The sequence below is a fragment of the Branchiostoma belcheri genome, unplaced genomic scaffold, assembly GCF_001625305.1.
Source record: "Branchiostoma belcheri isolate BF01 breed outbred unplaced genomic scaffold, Haploidv18h27 scaffold150, whole genome shotgun sequence".
Taxonomy (NCBI): domain Eukaryota; kingdom Metazoa; phylum Chordata; class Leptocardii; order Amphioxiformes; family Branchiostomatidae; genus Branchiostoma; species Branchiostoma belcheri.
In genome coordinates this window covers 37,567-49,443 of record NW_017802936.1, presented here as the reverse complement: position 1 = coordinate 49,443, position 11,877 = coordinate 37,567, and the positions used below count along the sequence as shown (strand labels likewise).

The 11,877-nt window shown below is 42.1% G+C and overlaps 1 protein-coding gene across 1 annotated transcript in view; it reads right to left on the bottom strand.

Moving 5' to 3' along the window:
- The window catches only part of LOC109465451 (ATP-binding cassette sub-family A member 1-like), an 84,003-nt gene extending 72,407 nt beyond the window's left edge, over positions 1–11,596 (bottom strand). Inside the window, exons 1-9 of the mRNA XM_019762735.1 lie at positions 10,094–11,596; positions 9,908–9,982; positions 9,296–9,751; positions 6,651–6,854; positions 6,129–6,227; positions 5,273–5,528; positions 4,556–4,695; positions 3,648–3,767; positions 2,959–3,156 (exon numbers count right to left, since the gene is read on the bottom strand). Of these exons, the coding sequence (XP_019618294.1) occupies positions 2,959–3,156; positions 3,648–3,767; positions 4,556–4,695; positions 5,273–5,528; positions 6,129–6,227; positions 6,651–6,854; positions 9,296–9,751; positions 9,908–9,982; positions 10,094–11,596 (3,051 nt within the window). The remainder of the gene's footprint in view (positions 1–2,958; positions 3,157–3,647; positions 3,768–4,555; positions 4,696–5,272; positions 5,529–6,128; positions 6,228–6,650; positions 6,855–9,295; positions 9,752–9,907; positions 9,983–10,093) is intronic.
- Between the last annotated feature and the right edge of the window lie 281 nt (positions 11,597–11,877).

Here is an 11,877-nt window from a genome sequence, read left to right as displayed (position 1 = left end):
ATGCTTATTGTTCTATTTTTTTTGTTGGCATAGTGGCCTTGAAAAGGTGTACTCAGGTCCACCTGTTCCACCATGCCTTCCATGTACATGTGTATGAGGTGAATTGTAATAAATATAAATAATTTTGTTCACAATCAAGTAGACTACATGTATATTATAGTATGTAATGTCTTGCGGAGTGAAAGACTTCATACAGGTGGTTGTATTATATTTTATGTCCTACCTGGGCCGCGATTACGTTCGATACGGGTGTTCCGGCCCGTGTGATAACTAGCGGTACAGCCCGGGGGTTCTGAACGCGTACGGCCCGGCCCTTCCAAATGTTCCATAGACAGATTCGAACGCGTTTCGCCCCAACCGCGTGCAACGCTTCCGAAAATTCGAATGCAAAATTCGGACGTTGGAATTGATGTTGTTGCGTTTTTTTGGATTAGGGACACCAAATTTTTGCTCATTTCGCATTGAAAGGCGCGTTTTCTTGGGTGGGTATGACATAAATAAAATACAACACGGTGTATTCCGCATCACCCTCGGTCCCAGCCCTCCCGCGGATCGGATCACCCTCCGGCCTTCGGCCGTCGGGCGATCCGACGCGCGGTCGGGCTGGTACCTCGGGCGATACGGAATACACCGTGTTGTATTCTATATGTATATTGTACTGGGTGGGCTGCCTACTCTCTCTTTGCAGTCAAGCTTACAATTATTGGGGCTTAATCATAAGGGTCTGGAGCGGCTGTTATTCGGCACTAACTCAGGTGACCTCAATACGATCCCAGGAGTGGCCATTGGACTGTAAGGTTTGAACCACTCATACCAGGAAGGTTAGATTTTGATATACATGTATGTGGTGGGTTCTTTAACATGTGTGGGGTGTGGCTCTCCCAAACATGATAGGACCTCCATTTAACGTTCTATCCGGTAGTCAGTGAACATCAGGTTTGTAACGAAGATGGGCAAAACTGATTGAATTATTGGCGAAACTGACTGGGCGAAACAAACGAAGATTACACTCTTAGGTTCGAACTTCTTCAAAGCAGGAAACACCTGTCAATCAAATATATGTACGTGTAGTGGCACCATGGGAAAGGGACTTGCCCCAAAATAATTCTAAATTCAGTTTTACTCAAACTAGTGGTTTTGTTGATATACATGTAGGTCGCAATTTTGTGCCTTGCAGAAACTTTTTGATGCTGTGGCACACCGACATACATGTAACACATTATGTATTTGACCGCATTTATTTACTCCCAGGGCACAGGAAATTGACCTTCATCTTGCGTTGTTCTAGCGGAGAAGAGAAAATGTCTGACAATTTTAGCATTAGATTTTTGTTTGTTAAATCATACAAAGGCATCCATGCAACTATCATTTTTCCAACTTGTTCATAGCTATGTGAGTTGTTTATTGGAACCAGATGAATCTGAATAAACCAAGGAGGTTATAAAGTTAACGAGACCGCGTGCACCCACTGTGCTGATAATCCCCAATATTCACTAATTATCTACAAACTAGAGTTCGACAATCTCATACCTCCATGACATGTTTAGTGCTTTCGTAAAGCTTATGCATAGTGATGATCACATAAATGGCTTACATTTACAATCCTGCTCATTAGCAAAATTTTTATACAAATTATTCACATAGCCCCTACCTAGTAACATACAACACACTGGTGAAATCCTTACCATTTAACATGGACAACGTATGATATTGTTGGTTATATGCAAGTATGACCTCTGACATACCTTTGCCAACTCATGTTTGCCATCCAAGCTGACGAATTATACATTTTTTTACTGCCAATATGCAAATTATAAGAGCCCATTTACATATATTATATCATTTGATCATATTCTCCGCCCAATGACAGGGTTATCTTAAGAAATAAGGCTATTCTAGCGTTTCCTCATAAATTATGCAAATGTGGTCCTGATTTGAATAAATTATGTTTAGTGATGTTCGCCTTAATTGAACTTCCAAGTATGGCAAGTATTAAATTCACAGCAGTTACCACCATAAAATTGTACCAATTTGCCATTAATTATGCAAATTAGGTCTTCATTTACATAATCAATATCTACCAATGATCTTGTTGTTCTCAATTACATATGTCTAAAGTGTTTCATAGCCCTAATATGGAATACAGCAGATTTATAGAATTTCCTCATTAATTATGAAAATTAGATCCTGATTTGCATAATTGTATTCTAATCATGTCAAGCATCATTTCAGCTACCTACATACCAAAAATCATGACGATCCATCAAACAGTTGTTCAGTTACATGTATCCTCTCTCGAATATTTTTAAAGAAACCATCCTGCAGTTCCAGAACAAGCCGCTACGGGGCCCAAACTCATGTGACTTCTTCCCAAGCACGAGAGCTACCTATCATCCAAATTTCATGACCCTAGCATGTCCAGATCGCAAGATATCAAAACCGGAAGTTGCGCTGCAGTACCAAGGGAAGCCACTAGGGGGACCAAAATCTAATCATTTCCAGTTTTCGTCACACCCTACCAACACACCAAGTATGAAACCAATCCATCCAGGCGTTCTTGAGTTATCTTGTTGACCAACAGACGGACGGACAGATAAACGCAACTGAAAATATAACCTCCATGACACATTTCATGGAGGTAATAAGTGAAAATGAGGTGGATTATGTAAAATTGTAAATCTCAGAATACAAAGACTACTCATTGATGAAAAAAATCTTGCAAAAGATTTCTTACGCAGAAGAAGTTTCACAGTGGCATTTTACATTACCAGTGGACAGTTCTGTGGAAGTTCTGTGGGACATCTCACAGTCTTCCACAGGACGTCTTTTAAAAATTGATAGCATTACATACAATGTATTTTGTGGCCTGTGCTGTAAATACCTTGTTTCAAATTTCTGCCCCTGATGAGGTATCGCCAACAAAACGGTAACAATTTTCTTAATTGCCTTATCTTTTACCTGTAGATAGTTCAGCAGAGTCTGGAATGCTGAATTTGTTTGCTCTATTGCATCCACCCACGTGTAGTTAGTGCTGCTGGTTGTATTACCACCAAGGAAGCCAGCCAGCCAATCGGCAGTCAGCCATGGGTCAGGTCCCAGTCTCTCCTCTATGGCTGCATCAAACTGTTCAGCAAATAGTGGGTTTGCCAGATAATCCTGTAGAATGTAGAGAAACAATTTACATTAGTCACACATGAAATAAAACATTACAGAGGTGTCAAGGCGGTCTTATGGGTAGGGTTGTTAAGTTAAACCTAGAATCTGAAGGTACATGTACTGGGTTCATATCCCTGGCAGGCCCCAGTGTTGTACCCTTGGTAAAGGCACCTCACTTGAATTGAGTAAAATAAGTATCTAACTTTAATTTAGGGACATTCTCTTGGATGAGACCTAAAGATGGAGGTCCCGTGTTTGACTTCCAGCCTGTTACAGAACCCACTGGATTTATTCAAAGGAGTAAGCTTAAGGATCCTTCCTGGTATAGTTTTATGTACTGCTTCAAATGACTCCCATGCATAACATAAAACATACTTTTAGTATTATAGGATGATATTTCTAGTCAGGTTTTATCCCCTCGGATTTAAAGTAATGCATTTTACGTCTTTATAATTTACAGAGTAAAAAATGTGAAAACGCAATCAGATCACCCGGATGAAGTTGACGGTGTCACTGTTGGTCAGGGTGTCGTTGATCTCAGGAGACAGAACAGACAGCCAGGTGTCAGCAAAGTCCTCCAAACGGCTGATCTCTTGGAATGTAGCATTGGCCTAGAAAAACAATTCAAAGGAAGGACATGCACTTACATGTAAATTAACTCAAATAGACATTTTATGGAAGATTATGATTCCTAAAATGTAAATACATGTACAAGAAATTTTATAGCTGCCATTAATGTTACAATGAAACAGTCTTTGTATACAGAAAAAGGGTAAAGGATTTGATAATAGACATGCTCTTAACTTGAGAGATAAGGCTATTCTAGCATTTCCTCATAAATTATGCAAATTAGGACTATCCTGGGTGCTGAACTGACCATTCTGCTGACAGGCTGATATACATTGTATTACAACGACAGCATTCTCTTTTTTAGGGCTCTAAAAATAAGGTACATAATAGTTCTCGACCCCGACACTCGGGAAAACACAAAAACCACCTAATATCTGCTTATAGCACGTTGCCTACCACACAACTACATGTACATGTACTTAACCTACAGCCTATTCTACACAATTATAAAAATAGGGGTGTTTGTATAATATGCATTTAGGCCACACAGACTTAATTCTATGGATGACATCCGCGCACGCATTGATGTACAGGCATCATCACGGGCATGCCTGCAGATGATGTATCAAATTACATGTCGATAAAACAAGGGAACCATGAGTTTTACCTGCGAACATGTAAATCAAACTGACTACAATACTCCTGCAGGAGGGAAACCTCCTTCACAGAATAATAATGTGGGACTTCACAGAACTAATCTTGCAAGCAGGATATGTGTTTCGGAATTCAATATGGAATACTTCACCATCTCATGAGTTAAAATCTGTACCTCTTTGAGTATTTTCCTGACTGCAGGTGTGTCTGGGCTGTATGGGATCTTGCCTGCTAGCAGAGGTTTCAGGTAACTCCACAGGAACTTGGTCAGCCTCTCGCTGTCCAGCTGATGGAACAGCCTCTGGCAGAAGGGTGCTGTCGAACAGAAACACAAATTTCAGTACATGGTACATGTATTAACATGGAAGGGGTACCTGAAGCTACATTATTATGTTCCACTTGTATCAATTTACTTTTTTTTAATTTTCATGCTTGCCTATCACCCCAGTGGTAAATCATATCAACAATCACTCACTCACTCTCACTCAACTCAACAATACATAGGGGATATAATGAGCAGTATCATTATTATGTTAGCTTTAAAAAAAAGGTATATCAACACTCAAACTGGCAGTCTTTTTGCAGCCCACACAGTGGGAGTCACGCACTTAAATACCAGCCTATAAACACACGCACAGACACCTACAGATGCTCTTTTTTCCCCCGTACAGTTCCTCAGTGGAACTCCTTACCCGACCCGGTAGTTATGGCTCCCAATGTTGAGTCATTCTGGGCCGGGCTGGCGGCCTGCCCGCCTTAGCCTGGATCTCCTCTCCCCCTAACGGCACCCCTTGCGGGGTTATTTGGGGGTACCGAAGAAGGAGAAGAAGAATATAAATTTTATGCCTCCCCTTTTAGATACATGTATTCTGAAGCTCTGAAAGACCCTTACTTGTCCTGTTGTCTTTGGCAAAGTCACCTGCATCATTCTCATCATCTTTCTCAAAGTAATCTCGAAACTGCACAGACTGCATGGACTCCTGGGTAAACTGGAGCATGTTTGCTGTGAAGGAGCCAACATTCAGGGCATCCTCCCTCCCACAGACAAGGAGTCCCAGGGACGGGACGGTCCCGTTTTGCTCACGAAGAAGAGCCGTGATATTTTGCACATCATTGATGATCGACTGGAAGCTACCCAGGGCACCAATCTGTGAAGGGAACACCAGAACAGATAAAATTCTTCTCATGAATCAGACGATCAGAAGAAAATGTTAAGATGAATGGGTGAGAGGGTAAATTTCTCTCAGGGCTCATGAGTGCTCCTGGTTAAGGTTAAATTTTGAGAGTGCGACAGTCACTACACATTTGAAATCACGGTCGCACGGTGCACCAATAAAAAATTAGGCCTGCACCTACTGTAGTAGATAATTGGTGCTTTTAGTCTTAACTAACCTAAAATGTCATCAGGACCAAAAGTTGTCTTATTCTTACAACTTAATCTAAAGTTGCATTATGTAACCACAGCATGACACACAAAGTCAATTTTGAATCAACCCTACCCCATTGGCATTGCAAATATTGTAAGTAGCAAATAGCTGCCATTCAGGAAACAAAGGTGAAAAACATGACAACAATGTGTTTTAAAAGCTGGAAACGCAGCTGTCAGCCATGTTTGTTTAAATGTACGTTCTGGTATTTAGTGGTGATACCAAATTCTTGTTCGTGGAGGTAACAATGAGAGATTGCCACAAAACTGATACCTATTATTAATAACACAATTACAGACTGTATCAGCCTGCAATACCTACATCTTCTGACAGGCGGCGAAGTCGTTGGAAAGTAGAGTTCCACCTGGCCTGGGCTGCTTCAGGGTCCAGGGAAGTGTGGTCTTGTACAAAATTGAAGAGCTGCAAAGTTCAGAAAACACTCAGGTTAATAGTGATCCATAAATTGGTGGAAATGATACATTGTGAAGAGTAGTCCCTCAATACAACATAAAACTGGAGATTGTGCTTGTGTTCACATTTGTACATACATTTTGTATCATAACTATTATACATTTTGTAATTGCCTCCATGAAAAATGGAGGTATTGTTTTTGGTGTGTCTGTGTGTGTCTGTCTGTGTGTTTGTGTTTACGCACATTTGTAGTCAGCATAACTTCATAACGCCTTTATGGACTTTCTGGTGAAATCTTGAAAAGCCAGTAAGTCCAGATAGGAACAACGTATTTTCATCATTTTTGTGTGTAGGTAGCTGAGAGAGAAAATTGCAAATTATGCAAATGATGCCTAATTGAGCATCATTTAGGTGCTCAAATAGCTCTCTAACCTCCTCCAAGAACTTGGACCAGTCCACATCCCGTTGGAACTCCCTGGCCAGTGCTGTCAGGTTCTGTACAGACAGCCCGCACAGCGCTGTGGTCACATTGGAAATGACGTCAGGATCGGTGAAGATGATGAGCTTTCCGAGAAGGGTTTCATTGCACACAATCCGACGAAGGGACACGCGGTCTGTGAATATCAGCTGGACAGCCTGGAATAAGGAACCAGGGACAAACACAGTTAGGGATATGAAAGCTTCATTCAGCCTTCATATCAGTAACTGGTCTAAGAGTTTGAGGAACACATGCCTTCCTCAAGTCAAGAGTATTTCTTTTAAAAAGTGTTAACTTAGTATTTTTAACCTTTTAAGCAAGATTAAGCAAGATAAGTCATAAAGATAAACTTTAAAACATTGACGCAAAACTGCCCATTGAGATAAGGCATTGATAGGGTAGAAAAAGCAATTACTAATAGTACATGATTGTATTCTTTAAATATGCTAAATCATAAATATTAATGGCACATCCCATGAACATCATTAAACGAAAATCAACCTCTTCTATTTCCCTAGTCACTTTTTAACCTTAATTTTTTTTTTAAATTTAATGCTCTAGTTACCTCCATTAAAAATGGAGGTATTGTTTTTGGTGTGTCTGTGTGTGTGTGTGTGTGTGTGTGTGTGACTGTCTGTCTGTCTGTCTGTCTGTGTGTGTGTGTGGGTGGGTGTGTTTCCGCACATTTGTGGTCAGCATACCGGGTAACTTCAGAACGCCTTTATGGATCATTGTGATGATATTTGGTATGCTGGTTAGTCAGGAAGACGAAGGTCAAGGTCAACTATGGGCCTCCTGGTGGATGACCTTGGCACTGCAGCAGAACTTCCAGTTTTTGTATCTTTTGTCCTGAACATGCTATGGTCTTGACTTTTTGGTGACAGGTAGCTTTTCCTGTCAGGAATAAGTGGTGTGGGTTTGGTACCCCTAGCAGCTTATTCTGGAACTGCAGGGGAATTTCTAGTGAAATTTTTAAAAGCCAATAAGTCCAGATAGGAACAACATATTTTCATCATTTTTGGTGGCTGAGAGAGAGAGTTGTACATATTTAAATGCAAATTATGCAAATGAGGACTTAATTTGCATAATTAAGGAGGAAATTCCATAATTACAGTGTTTTATATAATAGTGCATAAGCATTTTTTTAACTTCACCTTTGTTTCCATAATCACAACTACTTACATGCTACATTACCTGTACATTTTGTTACTGTAACTTACATAATGTTACATGTACATTTTGTACCTACCAAATGTCAAACATCCATTTACAGCTCCTCTAGATATGCTGTACACATGCTGTACATGTACAATCAACAATTTGAACAAATGCATAAAAAGCCCCCTACAGTACCGTACAAACCACCAGGTGCACCATTTTGACCTTGACCTTTTTTACAACAGCTACCTATATACCAAATATCTAAAAGATCCATCCACAACTTCTCGAGTTGTGATGTTGACATACAGAATGATGCACACCACATGCACATCCACTCCACCAAGCCTAAACTGAAGAAAACATACCACTGTGACAAAAGATGGAAAAAATTGTCCACATGGAAATTTTTTGTAATTAGATACAACAACAAGATTTCAATTGGCTGACAAACCACTTGGCCGCTCGCTCACGTGACTGCCGAACTCTCTCAGTTGGTTTTGTTTTTGAGGAGACTGGTCATGTTTTCGGCTCAAACCTTTTGAATTTCAACCTACCACCTCCCAAACACCACCTTAGCTCCACTGTACTAACAAGAATAAGTTTAACATATTGATATGTCGTTAGTTGAACGTTCTCAAGTTATTGATAGGCGTTTCTCTGGAAAGTTCAAAATAAACTGTCCCGTTTCCCGTACATGTAGATAAGTTTACCTATATGCACCTACATTGTAACGGTTTCCATACATGTAAGTTCCATAGAATAATTCAAACATGTTTCATACTGTATGAATGTTCCATGTGCTGCACTTTCAAAAATTTGAATACCAGAGTCAGGCATTGGCATCAATGATTTTACAATTTTTTCAACTTTTTTTTTTTTTTTCTATCATGTGCTAGTGTAAACAATAGCCTGGATTGTGACACTCCTGGCTAATCATTGGTTTACAGCAAAGTTGCAAAGTTCTAGCTACATGCAGAAGTCCTGGTGGTGGAGAGAAGATGCCGGTGTGCTCTTGTTTTGAATGACTGGAGGTTGTTGTCAGTGATCCGGCCCACCACGTTGTCTGGAAGACTGTTCCAGATGTCAACTGCAGTGTGTATGAAGGTTCTGCCGGTGGCATGAGTTCTAGAGACCGGCACAGTGAGGGCATGTTTTCCAGTGGAGAGACTGCTGCGGGTTGTGCGTCTGATTGTGTAAGGTTGGGGAAGCATCTTTTTCAGGTCTGGTGGGCATGTGGACATGTGCATTTTGTAGATTAGCGAGACAGCGGCCACCTGACGTCTGTGGAGTAGTGGTGGGATATTCAGTTCGGTTGTGGCATCATGTTCGTTTACACCAATGATACGTAATGCTTTTTTCTGGATGGAATCAAGAATTTTTAACGAAGTGACAGAAGCCCCATCCAACATAATGACGCATATTCCATGACGCTTCGTACCTGGGCCTTGTACACTGTGGCTCTCCCTTTGGTGTGAAGCTTTTGGGCAACTCGCCGCATAGCTCCGAGCTTTTGTCCAGCTCTTGCACCAATGTTGGAGATGTGCTTGGCCCAGGTGAGCTTTTTGTCAACAGTGACACCAAGGATATCCAATTCGTCCTTTTCTGCCAGTCTAGTGTTACCAAAGAAAAGGTCTGATCTTGTTGGATTTCTCTTTCTGGAGATGGTCATTGCTTTACACTTAGCTGGCTCAAAGGTTACTTTCCATTTGACAGCCCAGTTACTCATGTTCTGCAGGTCCCTATTCAGGCTTTCTGTTGCCGCTCTGCTGTCATCACCTGTCTTGATTACACAGAACAGGTTAGAGTCATCAGCATACAGATAGAGAGGGTTTTCACACTCGTCTTCCAAATCATCTATGTACACCGAAAACAGCAGGGGTCCCAGAATAGAGCCCTGAGGAACAGAAGCATTGATCAGTGTGGTGGTTGAAGATTGACCAGACAGAACAACTTTGATGGAACGATTCAAGAGGTAACTTGAGATCCAGGTAAGTAGCACCCCAGAGACCCCCTTGCTTTTCAGTTTGGAGCAGAGTCCGTTATGCCAAACCTTGTCGAATGCACCCTTGATGTCCAGGGCTATGACACGTACTTCCCAGCCTTTGTCCAGAGCACTGGGCCATTGCTGGGAGAGAATAGTGAGGATATCAGCAGTGCTATGATGAGGTCTAAATCCGAATTGTCTGTCTGATATTAGATGGTTTTGTAGTAGGTACTTCTGAAGCTGCCTCTGTACCACTGCCTCCATCACTTTGCTGATGTTACTGAGCAGGGAGATGGGGCGGTACATGGAAGGGTCAGACTTGGAGTCCCTCTTGTGGATTGGGATAACTGATGCACACTTCCATTGGCTCGGAAACATCCCGTGTGCAAAACAGAGCTGAAATAGTCGGCTTAGTGGACTTGCAAGCTCGGCACAACACTCTTTCAGTACTCTATTGGGAATTGCGTCCGGTCCATTGGCTTTGTCTGGTTGTAACTCCCGAAGGATCTGTCTGATCTCTTTGGGTTTGAAGGTAATACTCTTCAGAGTGTGCAGTGTTGTCACCGGGACTTCTGGGGCCAACTCTTCTGCATTCTCCAGTTGGCACTTCCTGGCAAAGGTTTGGGCTAATATTTCAGCCTTCTCTTTTGCTGTGGTAAATGTGTGTCCTTCAGCTTTCAACACTGGAATGTTGGCTCTGGCTTTCCTGCCAGAGAGAGTGTTCACAGTGTTCCACCATTTCTTACTTGTTAGGCTACCATCAGTCAGTTTGTTCTTTAGTTTCTTGTTGTATCTTCTCTTTGCTTGTTTCTCAGCCCGGTTGTACTCTTTTCTGGCTTTTGTGAACTTGTCTCTGTTTTCAGGCGTGTTGTTACTCTTAAGTTTCCTGAACAGTCGTCGTTTCTTCTTTGCAGCTGTCCGGCAACGGTCGTCAAACCATGCTTTGTCACCAGTCTTATTGGTGACCAGTTTGTTAGGGATGAAGATTTCCATTACATCACAAATGATGGTCGTGATTCTGCTGCAAGCTTGCTCCGGGTCATCTCCCTGGAAGGCATCTCGCCATTCTGCAGAAGAGAGATATCCCCTCAGGCCCCAGTAGTCTGCCTTATCGTACTGCCAAACTTTACGCCTGTAGGGCTTGTCCCTATAGATGGGAACATCTATCTTAAGTAGGACCGGGTTGTGGTCAGAGGTACCAAGTCTTGCAAAAGTTTTAGCAGAGGAAGGGAGGTCGGTCAGTACAAGATCAAGGATCTGGCTCTCCCTTGTTGGTTCAGTGACAATCTGTTTTAAGCCAAAAGAGTTGGACAACTCCAGCAAGAGTCGGCCGGCTGCATCTGTTGTACGGCTGCCTAGCCAGTTTTGGTGATGTACATTGAAGTCTCCTAGCAGAACAACAGATTGGGCGCTAAAGGCAGTCAATTTGGATAGGATGCTGTTATCTAGGTAGTCAATGATATCACTGTTGCTGCTTGGTGGTCTGTAGACTGCAGCTACTAGCAACTTATAGGATTTTAGGGCTACTGTGAACCACATCAGTTCCAAGTCTAGGGGATCTTGGTCTTTATCATGGAAGATAGCAATCCCTTCTAGGCAATAGACGACGATTCCTCCCCCGGATGAGGTAGATCTGTCTCTGCGGCAGCAGAGAGAGTATCCAGGGATGGTGATACAGTCATCTCCATCCTTCACAGTGGAGTCCAGAAATGTTTCAATGACAACGACAATTGTTGGCTTAAGTTCGTGGCACATGTTGGCCAATTCACCCAGGTTTGAGCAATATGCTCAGGTCCAGTTCTCGTAGTCGTTGGGCATTACTAGGTCGTTTCCGGTTAGATCCGTCCGATCGAGGCTTAGCATTACACTTTGTAGCAAGAACAATTGCAGGGTGAGGGGTTGCTAGCCCCTAACCCCAAGAACACATCTTGACGATGCGGCAGGAGTGCGCGCTATACATGACCTGAACTGAAAGCATCCGAAGACTCAGAACAGTTCGGGCAGTCAGATGTTGAGAGACGCCACTTAGTCAAGGA